Source organism: Lepisma saccharinum, chromosome 21 (genome assembly GCF_977018435.1).
Source record: "Lepisma saccharinum chromosome 21, izLepSacc3.1, whole genome shotgun sequence".
Classification (NCBI taxonomy): domain Eukaryota; kingdom Metazoa; phylum Arthropoda; class Insecta; order Zygentoma; family Lepismatidae; genus Lepisma; species Lepisma saccharinum.
Window position 1 is genome coordinate 20,334,732 of NC_139249.1, and position 23,343 is coordinate 20,358,074.

General features: G+C 39.7%; 1 protein-coding gene across 1 annotated transcript in view; it reads right to left on the bottom strand.

Annotated features, from left to right (window-relative positions):
• Positions 1-4,782: 4,782 nt before the first annotated feature.
• The window catches only part of LOC146004471 (uncharacterized), a 40,982-nt gene continuing 22,421 nt past the window's right edge, over positions 4,783-23,343 (bottom strand). The window contains exons 4-9 of the mRNA XM_083143328.1: positions 21,487-22,468; positions 20,168-20,380; positions 17,168-17,366; positions 15,007-15,195; positions 7,145-7,365; positions 4,783-5,077 (exon numbers count right to left, since the gene is read on the bottom strand). Of these exons, the coding sequence (XP_082999454.1) occupies positions 4,880-5,077; positions 7,145-7,365; positions 15,007-15,195; positions 17,168-17,366; positions 20,168-20,380; positions 21,487-22,468 (2,002 nt within the window). The 3' untranslated portion in view covers positions 4,783-4,879. The remainder of the gene's footprint in view (positions 5,078-7,144; positions 7,366-15,006; positions 15,196-17,167; positions 17,367-20,167; positions 20,381-21,486; positions 22,469-23,343) is intronic.

The window sequence follows — 23,343 nt, forward strand, 5'->3', positions numbered from 1 at the left end:
ACAAATATCCCGAGCTGCTTCATACACTCCCACCAAGAAACCTGCCACCAATCCCCCTGCACTTGTCACCCAATATCACCCCCACCTCAACAAAATCAGACACACTCTACGTTCCCTCCTTCCCATCCTGCACAGTGATCCTGACACCAGAAATATCTTCCCCGACAAGCCCAGAGTTGTTTTCAAACGCCCTCCCAATCTCCAAAACATCCTGGTCCACCACAATCCACCTACTCACAATCAACTCGCACCTGCCCACAAATGCAACCGCCCAAGGTGCAAAACCTGCCCCATATTTGTCACTTCCCGCACCCTCCAGTTCCACACTGCCACCAGCAAATTCACCCTCTACCCCAAAGGAACCTGCAACAGCTCTAACCTAACTTATATCCTCACGTGCAACATCTGTGGGAGCTTCTACCTGGGGGAAACATCCATAGCCCTGAACCTCCGCATGAACAACCACCGCTCCTCTACCCAAAAGCTGAACTTTGCTGTTGCCATTCACACCAATCACCACAATATTCCTTTTAATGACTGCTTCCAGGTAGCCATCGTCCACTCCTTGCCCCAATCCACCCACACCTCAATACGTAGAAGATGAGAGATACCCTACGTATCGACCATGAATGCAACCACACCTCCAGGCCTGAACAAGGCCACCCAGTAACGCCCCTCATCCCCTATCCTCACCCTCACCACCACCTTTTCCCAACCACCCCCCCCCACCACTCACAGTTTTCGACAAGCCAGGCGAAAGAACCAATTTTTTTTGTGGTACTGTCAACCCTTTTTTTTCTTCGGGACCTGACAACACTGCAGGTCATGCTTACTCTTCCCTCTAGTCGCTTAGTTATACAACGTCTCTCTACTCCTGAAGATGTGATACACGATCACGAAAATTTGAATTTTTTCTTTGTCCGGTGAGTGTTTCCTCTCTCCTCTTTCACTTTATATATATATATACACACTAGCGTGCAAAAGTCTTTGCCCAAAGGTAATAACTGTCAAAAATGAACCAAATATATCGAAAAATGAGATAAACTTTATGTGAAATGTTATATTATATCACATTTGAACAAAATAGAAATGTAGAGGTTCATTAGTTAACATAAACAACGTAAATAAACTTATATTTTGCTCTTATCGATATGACCCCTTTAGCATGTATCACAGCTTGACATTCGAGATACTGAATTTTGCAGTGTTTCGTGTCCAATATTTTTCTAGGCATCTTCTAAACACTGCCACAAACTTTGAAGATTCGTTGGAGCCATCATACGAACCTTTCTGTCCAACTTGTCCCACAGTTTCTCAATCAGGTTGAGATCGGGTGATTGTGGAGGCCACAACATCACTTTGAGAATTTTTGGCCTCTTCTTTGTTTTTAAATAGTTCGTACACAGTTTGGACGTGTGTTTTGGGTCATTGTCCTGTTGAAATATAAATCCCTTTCCAATAGTCTTCGTTCCAGATGGCACTGCATTACATACTAAGATATTATGGTACATGTTTTTGTCCATAGTTGACTTTCTTTGCACCAAATCTCCAACTTTTCCTCCTCCAAAACCACCCCAGACCATGACATTACCTCCTCCATGTTTAGTAATGTGACTCAAACAACTGTCAAGCATTCGTTCTCCAACCTTTCTTCGAATGTATAATCGTCCTTTTGTTCCAAACAATTCAAACTTCGATTCATCTCATTCATTCATATCTTAATGTCCATGTTTGATGTGTCAGCCCACTTCAGACATTTCAGTTTATTTTGAGGCCACAAGAAAGGTTTTCGAAAGGATATTCGACCATTTAAACCTACACTACGCAGTCGCCTCTTAACTGTATCAACCGAAATCGGAGTTTCTCTAATTCTGTTTGTATCTTCTACAATTGCAGTTGCTAGAAGTCTTCGATTTCACTTGCTCATGACGATAATATGTTTATCTTCCATTCTTGTTGTGCTTTTGGACTGTCCAGAATGTTTCTTCGTCATATTTGTCGCTGTTGCTTTCAGACGAGATAACATATATGTAACACTTCGTCTGATAATATTTGTATTTTACCACGAAATTCAGTTGAATATTCGTGTCTTTTCTTCATTTCGTGAATATTATATTATTTCACCCACAATAAGAAAGATATAATTGCAAATCATCTAATAAAATTACAAAATGTACATTAAATGTAAATTAATGTTAAGTATATCTTTAAAAAAATAATAATAGAACATATTCGTCAATATACACACTGAAATTTGATATGAAACAAGGAAAAAGTGCAACATTCAGTATACACATACATGTTCAACTTGTCGTCGTGACGACGTCTGTCTGTGTTTTCATATAAAATACGACTGTGTATGCTCCAAATTAAAATGTAGGCTGTTCTAACTTGTTGATATACATCAAAGACATTCCAGAATAGTGTCAAAACTGATATTTATTTGAGTTTCATAACATAAATCGCAGATAATGACTTTGGGCAAAGACTTTTGCAGGCTAGTGTGTGTGTGTGTATATATATATATATATTGAATATTCAATATATATCACCCTTTTATTAAAGTTGACAGAAACATGCGTAGGTTCGAAATTTATGAAGGTAAATAGTTCTCCTTTGAGCTTAATTCTGAAATTTACACGCAAGAGATGTTTTCGAAATGGTGACAGGCTTGTAAATATTCGAGAGACAAATATATGGTCGCACAGATGGACAGAGAAAAGGCTTGACGTGAGAATGTCTGAAAATATGGTGCGACTCGAATCGGAAGAGACCCCCCCCTAGAATGGAGGGTGTGGAGCCATCTAGCATGGAAGAAAATCACTAGATTTAGAAAGTTGAAAGAGAAAAAAGACACAGTGATACCTTTACGTACTTATGCCGGTGAAATTTTGACATGCCTGGCAACACTGACGTCCAGGCACGCATTTTGTTGAGGAGACCTAGCTCTATTGTTACATTTTTTCAGCTTTCTAGACTGGCTGCTGCATTCTGTCCCTCGGCCGTGAAAGTCTCATGGTGGTAAATTCACATACTGTGACAACACCATGCTGTGCGAAGGAGGTGGTCAAAAATAGGGGTGACATCCACGAGAGTTCACACGACTCACGCAAACTTTCGAAAATAAAGGGGAAAAAATAAAAAATAAAGAAACCTTGTGGTGGACGCTGGGAAAAGTCCATCACAGTATGCACTCAAAACATTGGAAACTAACGCCAATTCAACCTGCCTGGTAACCTGAGAACACTTCTTTGGACTATTACTTCAGTAGAAAATAAACATGGTTTTAGGCATACTATATCATTTCCCCACACCTGGGCCAGTTTCAGTTTGTTCGTAACTTCTACTGTATAAAACTAATCATCGCAATGGACTCTTTTCATAACTGTTGTGATATTTGTACCAATGTGGAGGTGAATGTTGCCATACAGTGAACCATTACTTCTCTCAACAAAGGCTCCATGGTACATCATCCATCTCGTAAGCCTGGTGAGATTTGCACGCAGGTAATGCAGTGTTTCTGATAAACAAGGGCTTACTCAGTAGATTAGCAATAGAACAATGTAATTAGACCTCAGATTTTAGGTTTTTAACCATTTTTTCCTTTACAGGTATTGATTGATTGAATTGCTTTATTTTACTACGCTTCTTGTGCCACTTTTGGCTAATTTTGCGAAGATGAGGATGAGGGATGATATGATGAGATTGATGAAAGAACACTCACTAACTTCCATGCCCAGGATTCGAACCCAGGACCCCTGGCGTCGTAGCGCAATGTCTTTACAGGTATGTAAGAACTAATGTGTTATGTCAGCGTTACCTTTAAAAATGCAATAACTGATGAAGTTTTATAGTGTCTAAAAAAAACTATTTTGCTTGTCAGAACCTATTTTAGGTTTATGTGCCTAAATCAAACCTTTTTTAAGTTTTTATATATTTTTAAAGGTTTTACAGGATTTTTATGTCACACAGTGCCATTTGCTTTGCTTGATCACGAAAACATTCAATGACGAACGTGTTTGAAACGTATTCTCTGTCGATTTCCCTTCCTCCAAGTCCATGGTGAGTTTTCAAAGCTCTAAACAAAGCAGAATGTCTGATGCCACTGTTACCTGTACATTCCAAAGTGGTCTGATCCGTGTGGTCGAGTCACTTTGGTGCTTTGTTGCGTTCACGTCTTGCAAACTAACATTTCAGAATTCAAGTTTGCACAACTGACTATGTTTTTGTTGAAAGATTTTTTTCAGCATATAAGATGATCCCAACAGACAAAATAGCAGAGTTCAACTGTGGATAACATGAAAACAGATTGTTGCCTAACTATACAGCGAAGAGTGGATTTTAATAGGAAATTTCCAATGTTAAGTTCTGCCATCGCCGTAGGGTTAGGCAACACACACAACGTTATACAAGATAGTGAGTATTTCAGGATATAGGTGTCCCATTTTCATTGCCTGCATTTTTCAGGAATTTTGAACTATTTTAAGTTTTACTAAACCTACTTCAGGATTTATCGAACCTAAGTTAAAATTTTTAGGACCTATTTTAGGATTTATAGAACTTATTTTAGGGTTTTTCAAACCTATTTTAGGATTTTGGAGCCTAATTTAGGAACCCAAAAGCACACTTTTAGAATCTAAAATCTGAGGTCTACTCGTGATGTACTACAACCTGGGTTTCAGTCCTTGTTGAACCATTCTCCAGCCCCACTCTATGATTGAACATCTATAAAATTAACATAACGAAAACGAAATGTATTTTGAAATATTTATTTTCCAGAAAACAATGAGGTCTAATTTATTAGGAGGCAGGTACATTGACGTAAGTTTGTCACTCATTGTTAGCATTAATCCGAAAGGTAGTAAAGGATGTAAGGAAACTACTCTTGAGCAATTACAGAATATGGCGTTAATGGTGATGGCTTCACATGCACCAATGCAAGCAGCTCATCCTTTGCTTTTATTATATCGCGTGGGATTTTCTTCTTCATAACCTGCTCTGTGATGGAATGCTTGGTGGCATATTCAACGAGATAGCTCCACATCACTTCTCCGTACCACTCTTTAGGAGCCTCAAACTAAAATTTAATGACAAGGAATTCAATATATCAAAAATAAAATTAAAATATACGAGGTGGTATCAAAAAGTTTTGTCTGTTGAGGTATAATTTGTTTAATAATGGAAAGATTGAAACAATGAACATAGTTCCCATCACGTTCGATGCATTTGTCCCAGCGTTTTATCCAGCCCTCAAAACCAGTTTGGAAAAATTCCACACAACATTCCCTGCCCTACCGTTTAGAGCTGTTTCAACCTCTTGTAGGTCATCGAATCTCGTGCCACGAAGCACAGACTTAACTCCGACTTTATGGTATCCCAAACTCTCAATCATTGCATGTGCTCACCCATAGGACATGTGCACTGCATCAGAAATTTCCTGGATGGTGATACGTCTATCCTCTTGAATGAGCTCATCATCCCTGTGGGTGTTGTTGTTGGTCAACGACGTTGATGGCCTGCCGCTCCTTGTGTTGTCCACATTTTCGGTTTCTCCCACTTTGAACGTAACTACTTAAGTCTGTGCTTCGTGGCATGAGATTCGAGGACCTATAGGGGTTAAAACAGTTCTGAACAGTGGGGCAGGAAGTGTTCTGTGGAATTTTTTGAAACTGGTTTTAAGGGCTGGATAAAACGTTCGCTCAAATGCATCGAACGTGATGGGAACTATGTGTAAGGGCAACTCTGAGTAGAGGACACTACAGGCAAACTATATGTATGTTCATTGTTTCAATCTTTCCATTATTAAACAAATTATACCTCAACAGGCAACACTTTTTGATACCCCCTTGTATATAGCTTGCGCTATATTGAAGTTAGAGCTGAGCTGATTCTGGTACCGATGTACCAGAAAGCATCAGCTGGGATTGAATTACCAATATTTTTGCAGATCCCATGAGATACCCAGATTCCAGAAAAGTTTTGGGAAATATTAGTGATTGAATTTGAACTAACACCAATACCACTGGTATTATCCAATTCTGATATCAGTATCAGATCAGCCCAAAGAAATTCTTAGCAATTTTTTGCTGTCCTCGCTCCTACACTAGTTTTGATATGGGATCTTCGTTCTAGGTTAACACATTTGGTGTATTATTTATAGTTACCAGGATTGTCTACCAAAAAAACAAATTTAAAATTCTTGACCTTTTTACTTAACTTTATTTAATCAACCTTTACATACGTAAAGTTGAAAATTAGCAATAAAAAATAAATATTTTTTTATTTAATGAAAAACTCCTACCAAAACTAAATCTGTACTTCAACAAGAGAATTAGACTTGCTTTATCATTTAATGCATGTAAAAATTAACGTTTGCCGAAGTTACACCAAATCCCACATCAATATGGAAACATATTTCTATTTTGAGTATCTGCTACATAACAGCCAACAGTTTCAGAGGATTATGTACATAGGTATGTTGTCCATTACATGTTTCTGAATGAATGGTCTGCAATGTTTTGCACAACAATGTACAGCTGACCATCATTGTGATAGTAAAAATTCTTGACCATAAGTATAATTTCTTGACCATAAGTATAATTTCTTGACTTTCTTAACTGGTAGATACCCTGTTGTAGGTCCAGTCCTGATCAGATTGTCTTGAGCACCAAGTAGACTTAAACTGTAAAAAGGTAAAGTGTTCCCCTGTGCATAGCACCACGCCATGAAGGCGTATAGGGGGTGTGGGGGTAACGCCCCACACTTTCTTGATCCGGTCGTGAGTGGGGGTGATGTGATCAGCATCACGCCCCTGACCGCCTTTACCCCCCCAGGGTTTCCCCCAGGTACCCATGTTATTCGACGCTGGGTAGGTGCCGGGGCCGCTTTCACCGTTAGAAAAGTTCCCGGATTTGAACCGGCCGGGGATCGAACCCGGGACCTTGAGCATGGTAGTCAGACGCGTTACCGACTGAGCCACCGCGGCCCAAGTACAGATTTAGTTTTGGTAGGAGTTTTTCATTAAATAAAAAAATATTTATTTTTTATTGCTAAACTGTACCCAAATCTTTTTTTGGTCAAGTTTTGATATGAAATGTTTTGAATTTCTTATCTCAGTACATTGAAAAAGAGTGAACATACTTACATGTTTTCCAAGATGGCGCCCAATCTCTTGTATTTTTTCTCGCACTCTCTCGTCCTTTTCTCTTTCGTACGCATGTCGGAGATTTTCCTCCACTTCTTCACCAGAGAGGCTCAGCTGAATGACAGCTTCGCATGCTGCATACCTCACATCAGGCTCGGAGTCGTGGCTGAGAGATGAAAAAATCATGAGCTGAGCTTGCTGGCTCTTGTTGCCAATACGACCTGTTGGATAATTAAGGATTTTAATATCGGAGATTTCAACAATTGAAAATTATTTTTAGTTGTTTTGTCTTGCGACGGAGTGGTGCATGTTAGCGTTCAATGTTGTTGTGTAAACTAAATTTCATGTTTTTGTGTTGACTCAGCTTCACAGTAACAGTTGATCAGCTAAAAACTAACAGGTTCCAGTGAAGAATTCCAGTTTATGTAAGCAATGAAATTTTAATAATGAAAACCTGTTTGGCAGACTGATCCATATGAGGCTATAATGTTTACATTTTCAATTGGCGGCTGGGGAAACTACGAATCAGCAATCAATAGAATTCTCTTTGACTGGCATCGGACATTTTCAAGTCGCAAGATACTGAAAGTTCCTGGTGGAATGAAATAAATTAGTGTCGAATACACCGGATGTTGCCAAATATACTGTAAAATGGAGGGGGAGAGTGTTGATCAACAGCATTACTGGATAAAAGTTGTACAATAGTACACAAAGCACTCTAACACTGTACAAACACGCTAATAAAAACACACTGACAAAAACGTACGCTTGACAACCTGACCATTACTGGTTTTGTATTATTGTATTAATTAATTGCTGGCCAGCTACAAGGTGTAGGGTTAAGTAATATGTTTCCATGAGTGTACTTTTATGTTATTACTGGATATAACAGTTGGGCTGAAAAGTTCGTAGGCTGACTCATAGATGGCGTTACTAGAATTAAATCCATGTGATTTTTACTTAGTACTAACCTTCAAAAAATACGTGTATAAATTTCACAGCTGCCGGATAATTAGTTCGTGAGATATAGCATTGTGAGTGAAGCAGCTTTTGTTGTGAAAAAATGGATAAAAAAGAATTTCGTGTGTTAATAAAGCATTGCTTTTTGGCGAAAAAAAATACTGTTGAAGCCAAGGCTTGGCTTGATAAACATTATTCGGACTCTGCACCAGGAAAATCAACCGTTGAGAAGTGGTTTGCTAAATTTAAACGAGGCGAAATGAGCATCGAAGACGATGCACGCAGTGGACGCCCCAAAGAGGCTGTTACCGACGAAAACATCAAAAAAGTCCACAAAATAATTTTAAATGATCGTAAAGTGAAGTTGATCGAGATAGCTGAGACTTTAAAAATATCAAAGGAACGTGTTGGACATATTGTGCATGAATATTTGAACATGCGAAAGCTGTGTGCAAAATGGGTGCCGCGCGTGCTCACAATCGATCAAAAGCAACAACGTTTTGATGATTCGGAGCAATGTTTAGCGATATTCAACCGTAATAAACACGAATTTTTCCGTCGATATATTACAATGGATGAAACATGGCTCCATAACTACACTCCAGAGTCCAATCGACAGTCAGCCGAGTGGACTGCACGTGATGAACCGAATCCAAAGCGTGGAAAGACGCAACAGTCGGCTGGCAAGGTTATGGCATCAGTATTCTGGGATGCGCATGGTATTATATTCATCGATTACCTCAAAAAGGGCCAGACCATCAACAGCGATTATTACATAGCGTTGTTGGAGCGCTTAAAGGATGAAATCACGAAAAAACGGCCCCATTTGAAGAAGAAAAAAAGTGCTGTTTCATCAAGACAATGCACCGTGTCACAAATCAATGAAAACGATGGCAAAATTATATGAATTAGACTACGAATTGCTTCCCCATCCACCATATTCTCCAGATCTGGCCCCCAGTGACTTTTTCCTGTTTGCAGACCTTAAAAGAATGCTCGCTGGAAAGAAATTTAGCACTGATGAAGAGGTAATCGCCGAAACTAAGGCCTATTTTGAGGCTAAAGAGAAATCGTACTATAAAAATGGCATCGAAAAATTGTATGACCGCTATAATCGTTGTATCGCCCTCGAAGGCAACTATATTGAATAATAAAATCGAATTTTGTCAAAAAAATATTTTTTACTATGTTAGCCTACGAACTTTTCAGCCCAACTGTTAAGTGTATGTGCTTATTGGATTTTAGATTCCCCTGTTTTTTTAGCTTCCCAGTGAGGGAGCTGTCTTTCAAAAGACGGCTGGGGGTGTGGGGTTGGGTTACTCACTCTCTCTCTCTCTCTCTCTCTCTCTCTCTCTCTCTCTCTCTCTCTCTCTCTCTCTCTCTCTCTCGCTTTCGCTTTCTTGCCCTGTGGCTCATTAACCCACCCATGGCAACCACTTTCTCTCTCTGTCCATCATCTCTTCCCACACCCTTTCATTCCCCTTGACATGTCACTCCCTTCCCACCCCCAACCCTAACAAGGAAGAAAACCATCCTTTTCCTTTCTGGTGACGGTTACCAATACTGTGGTCCGTGCAAGGGAGGGCGGGGTTAGAACCCGTGAAGGCAGATAGTGGTTCGGACCCCACTTCCTGCTCCCTCCCTAAAGAGCACCTTTTCCCTTCCTTTTCTTTCGCACCCCCCTCCCCCGACTCGTGTGGGGGATGGGGCTAGACTCTTTTAGCCTCCCCTTTCCCCCCGAGAGAAGGAGAATAAAGATGCCACTCTCTTTCTCTCCCTTGTCCCCTCTAACTGCCGCCAATGTCCAAATTGGTACCGCCACCAGTATCCCCCTTCCCCTCCCCGTATCAACTTGTCCTCCAAAAGTTTCCCCTCCCCCACTCGATTCCCTCCCCTTCTCTGCTTTTGGTGGCTGTTCCTCCCCCTCCCCTCCATGTGGGTCTTTTGTCATGCACGGCTTCTCTCCTTCTCTCTCTGGACAGAAACCGTTTCCATCTTCTCTTCTCTTCTCTCTCTCTCTCTCTCTCTCTCTCACTAGTTTCTCTACCTCCTCCCCAATATTTTCTTTCTCTTCCTTTCTTCCTCTCCTACCATTCTCTACAGATTTGGAGGAAAGGGAGGGGGTAATCATTCTATCTTTCTCTCTTTTTCCTTCTTCCTTCCTGGGTCGGTATCAAGTTTCACCCCCTCCTTCTTAGGAGGGGGCATCTCTTGTTGCAGTGGAATTTTCCACTACTACGGGGTCCACATTGACAGACGTTTACCCCGACTATAAAAAAGGCCAGTTGGGCTTTAGATTGATTGATTGATTGATTGATTTAGTTTATTTTACTTCGCGTTTTGTGCCTCTTGGCTAATTTGCGAAGATGGGGATGAGTGATAAAATGATGAAATTGATGAATGGACATTCACAAACAACCAAGCCCGACCGGGATTCGAACCCGGGACCCTTGGCGTCGCAGCGCGATGTGCTAACCACTCGGCCACAGGGTCGGGCAGTTGGGCTTTAGAAAAACAGTGTTTCCCCATCGATTCGACAACTCCTCGAGTTTAGTCCACTTTTGGTGCCTAGACTGAATATAATAATGCAGCATTTGGTGTAAGCCAATTTCTGTTGCTGTCCCAAGTCCCCTTTAGAAAAGCTTTGAATATGTGGATATTTCCGTATTGAATTGATGCCCAAAAGAAAGAGTGAAGGCGTAAGGAAACGGATTTGTAATGAACAGAATATCATTTAAGCTGAGGGTAGGCCCGCAGAGTTAGTTTTGTTAACTCTGCGGTAAAGAAAGTGCCGATGGTGTAAGCCACAGGTGCGCAATTTTGTTGATTTAGAGTTTTGTTAATTTAGTCTATGCAAGACACACATGGAAACGCTATGTAAATATGTATATATATAACAATGTATAATAAACCAATATAATCCTACTATAAATGTTATGATTTGCTGAATTAACTCCAAGAACTACAGTACTGTCCATTTTAAAACAAATGTTTATTCACTTGATATACATGTCTAACGAACCAGGGACTAAAAAATATAAATGTTATGTGAAACCCCCCTTTCGTAATTCCGGTGCAAATATAATCTGCTCGCTTGGCACCCAGGGTGAGGTGGAAGGAGGGAATGAAAGTATAATACAAGGGTAGTTATCGAGAGAGCCAGATAGAAACCAGGGACTGGAGGACCGACTTTCACAAATGGGAGAGCAATGTTACCTCTACAGCTCTGACTTCGTAACTGAGGTTGTTGACACTCATCGAGCCCTACATCCTCGAAGGCAATTGGTGAACAGATAAAGCTATGTAGCCAAAAGTAGGTCAGCTGTCAGTTGGGCCCGCAATCAGTATAGTAAGCAGGCCCGTACCTAATATTGATCTCCAGAGGTGGCTCTCGGTTGTCAAGGGGGTTTGTAAACAAAGTCCATGTTTCAAAAGATTAACAATATTAAATGAAGGTAAATTAGGTTAATATAAAATTTAGAAATTTCATACAAATACTAGTTTTTTCTATATCATTTAAAACATCTCTTCAAGTGTTAATTGACTGCTACTGACATCATCCCTTACCACATACTCCATACTACTTTTGATGTTACAGATAATTATGTCATGCAAGAAAAATGCATAATATTCAATCATTCCACCCACAGCTGAAGCAATAAAACTCTTCTTTCTTCGCAATATTTTTGGAGCTGTTTACCTTTGACACAGGTGTGGAAGGAATATGGATGATGACATCAAAGTCGCAGATTTCTGTCCAAACACCGCAACAAGGGGCAGCAAAGGCACAGATAAAGAAGCTCCCCTATGAAAGAACTTCCTAAAGTCTAGAGAATCTTCTGAATACTTGCCGCTACTTAGACTTCTGCTCATCAACAAGATGAACGAATGTAATAGCTGAATTTATCCTTCACCAAGTTGTGAGAAAAAATAATATCTGCTGTCTACATTTTCACTCTTCACTGCAAACAAATTTTACAGAGTAGTTTTACCTAATAGTAAGACTGCTTCAAGAATTTGTGACACGGGGAAACACACTGAGGATATACTTCACATGTTTCTATTTTAGCATATCTACGGTCTGTCCTGGGAATCTTTATAGCAAGCGAAAAAAAAAAGTCTGTGCTAGTAGTGACTCATGAGAAGGGAAGTGAGTGCAGCTACCAGCCATTTGCAGCAGTGTGCACTGCTTTGCTCCACCAACTCGCTTTCTCCCCTTCTGTTCTATTATGCACAGCCTTGCACCACAGATTCCAGGGACAGAGTATAGAGACACAAGATGTCCCAGTTTTTAATAAATTTTATAATTCTCATCTTCATTGAGGATATAGAGCTGCTACATTGAGCAGTTGACTCAATCTCACTCTACCAAAGGTTCAGGGTTCATCTTGATTGAGGATATAGAGCTGCAACAGTGAGCAATTGACTCAATTTCACTCTTCCAAATGTTCTGGGTATATCTTGATTGAGGATATAGAGCTGCTACATTGAGCAATTGACTCAATCTCACTCTACCAAAGGTTCTGGGTTCATCTTGATTGAGGATATAGAGCTGCTACATTGAGCAATTGACTCAATCTCACTCTTCCAAATGTTCTGGGTTCATCCTGATTGAGGATATAGAGCTGCAACATTGAGCAATTGACTCAATCTCACTCTACCAAAGGTTCTGGGTATATCTTGATTGAGGATATAGAGCTGCTACATTGAGCAATTGACTCAATCTCACTCTACCAAAGGTTCTGGGTATATCTTGATTGAGGATATAGAGCTGCTACATTGAGCAGTTGACTCAATCTCACTCTACCAAAGGTTCTGGGTTCATCTTGATTGAGGATATAGAGCTGCAACAGTGAGCAATTGACTCAATCTCACTCTTCCAAAGGTTCTGGGTTCATCTTGATTGAGGATATAGAGCTGCTACATTGAGCAGTTGACTCAATCTCACTCTACCAAAGGTTCTGGGTTCATCTTGATTGAGGATATAGAGCTGCAACAGTGAGCAATTGACTCAATCTCACTCTTCCAAATGTTCTGGGTTCATCCTGATTGAGGATATAGAGCTGCAACATTGAGCAATTGACTCAATCTCACTCTACCAAAGGTTCTGGGTATATCTTGATTGAGGATATAGAGCTGCTACATTGAGCAATTGACTCAATCTCACTCTACCAAAGGTTCTGGGTATATCTTGATTGAGGATATAGAGCTGCTACATTGAGCAGTTGACTCAATCTCACTCTACCAAAGGTTCTGGGTTCATCTTGATTGAGGATATAGAGCTGCAACAGTGAGCAATTGACTCAATCTCACTCTTCCAAAGGTTCTGGGTTCATCTTGTTTGAGGATATAGATCTGCAACAGTGAGCAATTGACTCAATCTCACTCTACCAAATGTTGTGGGTTCATCTTGATTGAGGATATAGATCTGCAACAGTGAGCAATTGACTCAATCTCACTCTAAAAAAGGTTCTGGGTATATCTTGATTGAGGATATAGAGCTGCTACATTGAGCAATTGACTCAATCTCACTCTACCGAAGGTTCTGGGTTCATCTTGATTGAGGATATAGAGCTGCTACATTGAGCAATTGACTCAATCTCACTCTTCCAAAGGTTCTGGGTTCATCTTGATTGAGGATATAGAGCTGCAACAGTGAGCAATTGACTCAATCTCACTCTTCCAAAGGTTCTGGGTTCATCTTGATTGAGGATATAGAGCTGCTACATTGAGCAGTTGACTCAATCTCACTCTACCAAAGGTTCTGGGTTCATCTTGATTGAGGATATAGAGCTGCAACAGTGAGCAATTGACTCAATCTCACTCTTCCAAATGTTCTGGGTTCATCCTGATTGAGGATATAGAGCTGCAACATTGAGCAATTGACTCAATCTCACTCTACCAAAGGTTCTGGGTATATCTTGATTGAGGATATAGAGCTGCTACATTGAGCAATTGACTCAATCTCACTCTACCAAAGGTTCTGGGTATATCTTGATTGAGGATATAGAGCTGCTACATTGAGCAGTTGACTCAATCTCACTCTACCAAAGGTTCTGGGTTCATCTTGATTGAGGATATAGAGCTGCAACAGTGAGCAATTGACTCAATCTCACTCTTCCAAAGGTTCTGGGTTCATCTTGTTTGAGGATATAGATCTGCAACAGTGAGCAATTGACTCAATCTCACTCTACCAAATGTTCTGGGTTCATCTTGATTGAGGATATAGATCTGCAACAGTGAGCAATTGACTCAATCTCACTCTAAAAAAGGTTCTGGGTATATCTTGATTGAGGATATAGAGCTGCTACATTGAGCAATTGACTCAATCTCACTCTTCCAAAGGTTCTGGGTTCATCTTGTGTGAGGATATAGAGCTGCACCATTGAGCAATTGACTCAATCTCACTCTACCAAAGTTTCTGGGCACGAGTCCCATCTTGGACATGATATTTCTTTGTGATTGTCGCAATTGTATCATCATTCATCTTTGTTGTTGCAGTGAACCAAAAGTGGCAGAAAAGATAACGTAAAATAAGGGGGAAATGGGAGGGTGTGTTAAGGTCTCATGCCATGCCCATCTACTCTTCTCAACAATAGATTTGTTTCTACTGAAAAAAAATACTTTGTATAGAGCGACCACAAGGAAAAAACCTTTGACCAAAAGTCCCCGTGTAGCTTTCCCTTCTTCCGTTCAGCTCGTGCCATAAGGAAGCATGGTCCACTCTCCCCCTCTCCTCCATGCAGGAGTAAGGTGCACAAGTGTCGTGGGTCTGTGCAGGTTTCTTTGCTTGTGGTTTCACTATAGAAGTAATACTTCAATGAGCATTAATTCTATCCAAAAACTGATTGTCATCAGGAGTTTTTGGCAGGAGGTACTTTAGTATGTATTTATTTACTTACCTAATGTCGTCAGTGCTGCTATGCGGAGATTTATATTTGTATCGATTGTAAACTCGCACACTGTTGTGAGAAATTTCGGATGGCAAATTCTGAGTCTGGCCAGGGACTCTAATGTTCCCATTTTCACTTCAATCACATCACTGCGGAGGCATACTAATAGTTTCTCCATTATCTGAACAGCTGTGGTGTCTGAAAGAACAAGTATGTGTGTTGGTTTCCTTTTTTAAAAAAGTTAATTACATGTAAGTTACAACAAAGAGTTCTCAAATAATGCATTGCTTATTCATGAAATTTCTGCAGTGTAATTTACTAGACATGTAAAATTTTGAAATCTTACTCGTATGTTCTAAGAATTTGGCAATTACTCTAAAATATTTACAAGGCTTTGTGCGCTGGCAGTTTGTCATGGTGCAGCCACCATCCACCCCCCCCCCCCCCCTTGACAGAAGTCAGGGCGTTTTCATGTCATCGCACCATACAAACTTTTCAGAACTTGTAGGAAAATGCCTCAACAGTTTGACCATTGGGAACGAATTCTGCATGAACAATGCCGTTTGCATCAGAGAAAGGAATCAGCATTGACTTGACATGTTGCCCTGAGCGAGGTTGGTCTGCAAGTGACAATTCACCATTTCTCAAGCGGGAATACCACTCGTAAACTTGTCTTCCCCAGAGCAACTTCCTTGCAAGCATTACAACTGTTTCCCCTGCTGCTTTCCCTTACAGAAAACAGAATTTCAGAGGCGCACGTTGTTCAAACTTTTCAGCCATCACAAAAATTGACGAACAAGTGAGAGGTGCGTAACAAAGGAATTTACTACGTGGCACCACGACTTCACTCGACGACGATGGTCGGCAGGCTGATGCAGAAGGGTTCCCGTAAAAGACATCTAGCAGCGGAAGCATGTACTACAATGCACCTGCCCACCAGAGAACAATTACTGTTTCTTTTGGCTCCCCCATGTATATTTGGCCATGTATGTAAGAAGGTATATACTAATAATGAAAAGTTAAGAAAAATATTGGTTGGCCATGGCTGTTACCTGGGACTTTGGTGTGAGCTATTATCAATGTCCTCCTGAGTCTAGTTAAACCAGATTTCAGTAATTTTTCAATAACTTGTTATCTACCTTATCTTTTATTTGGTCATTCTTTAATGTATCAATTACAAGAAACCTAGAGAGACAACTGATTGAAAAAGTAAGTAAATGCCAATTTTCAAATTATGCTTTTGTATGTGCTTTTAGATATCCCAAGAACATATTCATTGTAAAAAAACTTTACAAGTACTGTACCATCCAACCCTGTAGCTCAACCAAGATGAGAATTGCAGAAATCCCCCCAGTCATTTTGTTTTATCCTCTCGCTTCATCTTCGCTTGTGCCTGAGTTCTCCCATGTTGCCATGCGTAACTTTCTTCTCTTGCTTTGTTGTCAAAAAATTCAATGTATGTCACTGCTTTTGCTGTGCACAGTTTATCATTTGATGATACACACACTTGGCACTGAATAAAGGCGATGATGATGTGTTGAAGAACGCCACTCATTTTGGCAATGCAAGTGCAAGATTACATTGTAAACAGCTGATTGCATTGCCCACTTGCTTACAGTCGAAAATTCGACGACAGATCCAGAGGTTTTTCTCCTCTCGATCAAGTTGTATGTGATTAGCTCCTTGATAGCATAGTGGTAACATTATCACCTTGCATTAAGGAGTCTGAAATTCGATTCCTGGTGGAGGGGTAAGTCATTGTTTCACATCCCATATAAAAGTCAATTAGCCTATCAACAGATAAACTTACCAAACTTTAATGCAGTTTTCTATGGCTTTCCAAATTATGTTTTGTGGCGCAGCCCATGGACTGTTCAACTTATGATCCAGAAGGTTCTGGGTTCGAGTCCTGGCCTGAAGTGCCCCTTCATCATCCATCCTTCCTCATCATCACTTAGCGAGAAGTAGCAGAAAATAACATCAATACAAATATATATGATTGGTGTCATTGCAACCAAGTATGTAGTTAGTCTTCATAATGCATTTCGAGAAAATCCATTCCGTTGAAGTATGAACATGTTACAATACTAACCCATCACTGTTGGTCTTTCTAACTCTCAGCAGTTGCAAAATAAGATACAACTCGTTAATTACAATTGATAACAGTTACCAAGTAAACAAACAAGCCTCAATCCTTCCATCACGTCTTCCGTTCCCTCGGAAGACAGAAGCCCAACGATGTGGTTGTTTACCAAATGGCCAAAGCCTGCAAAACCAAGAGCCCTGGCAGCTGCAATGCGTACAGCGATGTGCCAGTCTGTTGCCACCAGTTGTAGTAACCGTGATTGGACATCCCTTGTCAACGACCCCTGAAAGATAAAGCATATGGTTCGCAAAAAGGTACATTGATAGTGAAGTTTTTTCTCTGAGTTAATTTAAAGGTGGAATATCGGAAAATTTGTTTTGGCTGTAAAGTTTGCCGTAAGAAAACCAGCATTTCAGTCTTCACTGCCGTGATCGTGTTCTGAAGAATGTGGCTAGGACATGGATATTTTGTTTGTTCTTATTTCTATTTTATCTTATCAGTACCCATCTTCATTGCTATTAATCTAATGAGGATTATAACTGTTCTGGATAACTCGGAATTGACAAAATGTTCTTTGTAGTTATACAGAGCATTCCCTGACATTCGCTACAAGACTTGGCGGCAAGCGGCCCGGTGTCAGCACTTTGTCTTTCCCGGTGAACGGGTTCCGCAACAGTCGCTTGAGTCTGCTATTAAAATTACAGTTTTCATATTGTGTACTAACCATGACTACAGAAGGTGTTGAAAATGATGTCCCTGTGTTGCAACACATTCCTGGCATCTTCGAAGGAAATTGGCATTTACACGTGCAAGTTCGTCTACTGTAATTCTCCCGATTTCTCGCACAATACTCTCTTTTAACTCATGGATGATGTGCGGATTGTCTTTTTATACTTTATTTTTTAGATTTTTTTATTTTTAGATTTAAGAATTTTAATGGCTCTAAATGCTGTGGTTTTTGAAACACCCGTTTCTTGTGAGAGGCGGCGGATAGATTTCCGAGGAGACTGTTCTAACCTTTGTCCTATCTCATCGAGTTTTTCCTCAGTAAGTACACGTGGGTTTTTCTTTCCACTTTTATTCAGAACTGACCCTGTTACTCTAAACTTTTTTATGAGGTTTAATATAGTAGTCCTATGTGGAACGGGAACACCAGGAAATTTTGTTGCAAAATGTCGTCGCACTTCTCCACAATTCCTCTTTCCGAAGTAACACTCGACAAGATAAATCCTTTGTTGTAATGTAAACTTTTGTGGTGCCATATTAAGCCACAATCTTCAACACACGGACACGACACAACACAACTTCCGAGGGAGGATTATACTAGCATCAGTCTGCAACATCAACAGAAAGGGAAAGAGAGCGAAGGCAGGGAGAGCGAAAAAAAACAGACTGTAGCTTGCGACTGTTGCGGACCCGTTCACCAGGAAAGACAAGCGCTGACACCGGGTCGCTTGCCACTGAGTCTTGTAGTGAATGTCAGGGAATGCTCGGTATAAGGGTGTCAAAAAATAAGCTTCAAAATTCTTTTAGCTAAAGGAATGTCCATTCTGTTGGCAGAAGATAAAGATGGACTCATTCTGCACTGTTCATTCTTCAAAGCTGAGAAGAACTGTGCTGAGGGCCAGGTCAGGACTGTAGGGAAGAGGAGATTTAGGCATTCCAGACAAACTTTGCAAAGCGGCCTGCTCTTGTTGTTGCCATGTGGGGTCTTGTACTGTCATCAAGAAGCAGGACACTGGAAGGAAGATGATCTGGTCTCTTTTGTAGAACGTTGGTTGTCAACGATGTCTGTTGGTATTCACCTTCAAGAAAGTCTAACAAACAGAATCTCTTCATCTATTGTCCATGGTCCATGGAAGGAAACGAACATCTGATGGTTGCATCACTTCCAAACAATATGGATACCCTGAAACTTAATTTTGGATTCAACTCAGCCCTATATTATATATCTAAAAAAAGTTGTGATGATATGAAACAGCCTTTAAAGCTGTGTCTGAGAAGTTTTCAAGCATGCACCCCATTAAGTACAGTTAGCAGAAAAATAAAAATAAGAAAATTTAAATTTTACAACAATATTCCTAAATGGAGATTTCCTGTGACCCTTATAATATACTGAAGTAAATACAAAAATTATCAAATATAGTACTGTTACGGAATACAATCGTATAAAGTTATGTTGAAAATTTTGACAACTTATTGCAAACAATACTGATCTCCACAAGGCCTGGGGGTCTCAGGTTCAAATCCTAGCCTGGGTGAGGGTTCTTTGTAAGTGTCCCTTCATCAGTTTCATCATATCACTCATCCTCATCATCACAATTAGCCAAAAGTGACAGAAAAGCGATGCTAAATAAAAATAAAAATCATTGCAAACAAAATTTTTCACTATAATGTACCTAGGTATACTTGGAAAAAGTAAGATTAGTGTGCATTTGTTCCAATTTTGAATGTTTGCAAGTCGAATGCTAAAATTCAGGCTTTTCTCTCCAAAACAAAACAAACTTCATTTCTCTTTAGCAAATGGTTCTCATTCTCCACGGTGGCGCAGTGGATACGTCGTCGCCTTGTAATCAAGGGGTCCCAGGTTCGATACCCGGTGGAGGCACATAGTGGTTCGGATCCCACTTTAAACTGTAGGTCCAGTCCCGATTAGTTAGCCTTACTGTGCATAAAATGGACTTAAAACACCCAATCAATCAATCATCCTGTGATATTTTTTGTACATTTCTGCATATTTGAAAAACTCTTGCTTTATAAATAAAACAGCTTTTGTCAAGCATGCAATACTCATATATTGTTGTAATTCAAGTATGGCATATCTTGATATACACATAAATGAAAAAAGAAAACAGTAATAAAATATCAACAGTATTTTTGGAGAAATGAGATGAATATTATAGTCATGGCCAGATGTGGAAGTTTACAACCACTCGGATATGCATGTCACAGAAGAAAACCACCAAAAAATATTGAAACAACAGACTCTCAATTAAAATAACAACTAGTGATTTTGGTCCACATTAACATATTAACCAATTTACCACAACATGTAAATGTGGCAAGTTTTCTCTGCAGACTTACCTTAACGAATGGAAATGTGAGGCATGTCTTGATGCGAACATCGTAATTTGTGTTTCCCAAGTGCTCTGCGAGACTGGCCCCAACAACTGGACTGTGGATGCTGAACTTCCGGAGGGCATAGAGAGCTAATTGAATATCCTTCTTTCTGAATGCAGGCAGCCAAAAATCTAAAATTGCATTCAATGCTTTCCAGTTGAAAACTCCACAAAGTGCCTGGGAGTATAACAAATACATTTTACGTACTGTATTGTACTGGAACAGTACACTAATATTAAGGTATGAAAATGTCACTTATTGAACACTTTGTATAGTTTTCATCTGTCTTTTGAACCTCCACCTGAAAGCTGAAGCAAGCATCAGTAATTTAATTGAATCGAGGGAAAACCGCTTGTAGGATAACTCTTCAGTAGATTTCACACCAAACTGGCAAGCAAAACTTGGGAATGAAGCAATTGGAAGCAATATTTCACACCAAAGTGGCATGATGTTTTACACAAACCTGCATTTGCTTGGTTGATTATCATGTGACATGTGACACATGTTACTTGGTGATAGGTCCCTCACAGTATTCCATCATAATCTTTAAATTGGTGCCTCCTGATGGAGTTCCACGTTTATTACCCAGTGGAGGCACATAGTGGTTCGGATCCCACTTTAAACTGTAGATCCAGTCCTGATTAGCCTTGGACTTAAAACACCAAATAAATAAATCTTTAAATTGGTGAGAATGTCTGAAAACATACCAGACCAGCAAATTAGCCAAATTACCTAAATTAAATCTACATTTAATTTTCTGTTGAGTATTATCTTTATCTGTTATTACTACTCCTCAGTACTTGAATTTGCACTCAGTTATGGATTCATGCACGCACGTACACAGACGTACGTACACGTACAACAGAATGGAATTTTTTCTTACTTCAATATACATATGCCAAAAGTATTCACACTCAAGTGCATAAGTATTTCAAACAATTATTTTACATAAATTTAATATATGAAAATATATCATGAAGTCTTTTGAAAGCAACCACTTTGCCTTAACCATGTAGCCAATCTCTGAAGCAGAGTGGTTAGCATTTGATGTCCGGGGTCCTGGGTTCGTGAGTGTCCCTTTATCTATTTCATATCATCATTCATCCTCATTGTCGCGATTAGCCAAAAATTTGCAGAAAAGCGACACTACATAATAAAATTCAACTTCAAAAAGCCTTAACCAAATATTTCTATGTCAAGGAAACTCCATTCAGAAACAAAACTAGTGAAATTAGTGATAGGAGAGACTACCAGTTGAAAAAGAAGAGTATAATTGTGCTTACCAGTAATATAGCAGAAAAGTATTTATCTATTGCTACTTCGGTAGTGAAGGAATCCAGCAAGGCTTGATGAGCTGCCTTGTCATCAGGGTTCAAGCAAGCAAGCAGCATACCACCTGCGCAACGGATGCCAACAGCAGAAGATTGTGCAATTTGAACCAGGGCAGGAATCAGGCCTTTAGATTGGAGAAGATCTTGATGCAACTTTGCTATGTGAAGGTTATCCTTGGAGATGTGGGAGCTAACCCGATGGCAATCTGCAAAAACACGGATTATTGTGGCTACTCCTCTTAATCTATCAGAATCTCCGACTACAGGGTCTGTTAACATCTGGAGAAGCATGGCAGCCGTGACCTCTTTCAGTGCATAGGTGTTCAAGCACGATTTATGACGCCACTTATCTATCAGCAGGATACCGTCCGGCATCCATTTGTCAAGTTCCGCGGGACTTGCAGGAAATTCCGGTATACCTTTCCAAGCATCATTGTCTTCTGGTTCGTCACCGTCACTGTCCCTCAAGAGACCCTCTTCCGCCTTGCAAAGGCTTTTAACTAACTCCTGTCCTTCCCCCCATAGTTTTTTTCTTAACTCTGTTCCATCTGCTTGTTTACTGCTTTCACTTCTTATCATAGGTTCCTTCTGTGGCTCGGCTAGCCAGTGCAACTTGCGGACGGTGAGCGTGGCAGGAGTTGACATTGACGGTGGAATGATATCTGGCAGAACCTTTTTGTACGTGTCGCCGTCATCAAATTGAAGCCTTGTACCCGAAGAAGATGTTGTGAAAGTGAAAAGTTCTTTGTTTATTTTCTCTCGCACATTCATTATCTTTGCTTTATCAGTCCATGGACCTTCGCCTGGTCCTTGCTCTAATATCTGCTTAGCTATGACATTAGGTGGAAAAATAGATTCATTTTGTTCAGTTAGCTTTAGATCAGGCTCGCCTTCTCCGTCCGTATGTTTAACAAGATGTTTCATTGAAATTCGTCTGTAAAATATTAATTATTACATATGTTAGCATTAAAGGTTTCACATATGAACATTTATTCCTAATATATACAATAGCATGTCAAACTTTTTTTTATCTACCCACTAACTGATAAAAATGTAATTTCATGTGATCTGTATTTTGCAATCATTACTTGCATACTCAATACCTTCATCCCCACTTGGCATACCAAGAATGTATAACACAAAAGAAAGACACCTTGGTTTTATAATTGTAAAGGATCTAGGAATGCAATTATTGTAATAAATAGGCTAAGAAATGGTCATATGATAACTTATCATTATTTATTTAAATACGCATTTTAAAATCTCCAAATTTTGACTGTGGTCATGCAAGGAGCGATTAGATCCTATTCATGCAGGCTAACGAAAGATTTTAGTCCAAGAATTATCCAAAATCAATGTGCCTTTTTCTTTAAATATGGTTTCATTATTGTATTCACCAAATATTCACATTGGATACATTATACTTGCTTTTCTGAGACAAGTTGAAACTTGTCTGAACTAACTGAAAGAAGATATTTTCATAATGAATTATTATTTTTGCAAACATGTCATTTAAGAATATATTTGAATTTGATGTGTAGAAATTTATAGCAAAAGTGCATATGTATGTATTCAAGATGTATGCTGGGCATAAAAAGCCATGTAAAGCTGTAAGTCCAATAAAATTGTATGGTGACAATGATTATGATTATGACCACAAATGTTCTATGTTTCGGTTTTGTACAATCTTCTTCCAGTCCAAGTTCCATATTTGGATCCTATGGGCAGAACGAGTAAAATATACATGTGTGTGTTGGGGGGAAGGGCTAGGGTTGGCAGGTCGCTGTAAGGAAAAGTAGGACATAATGT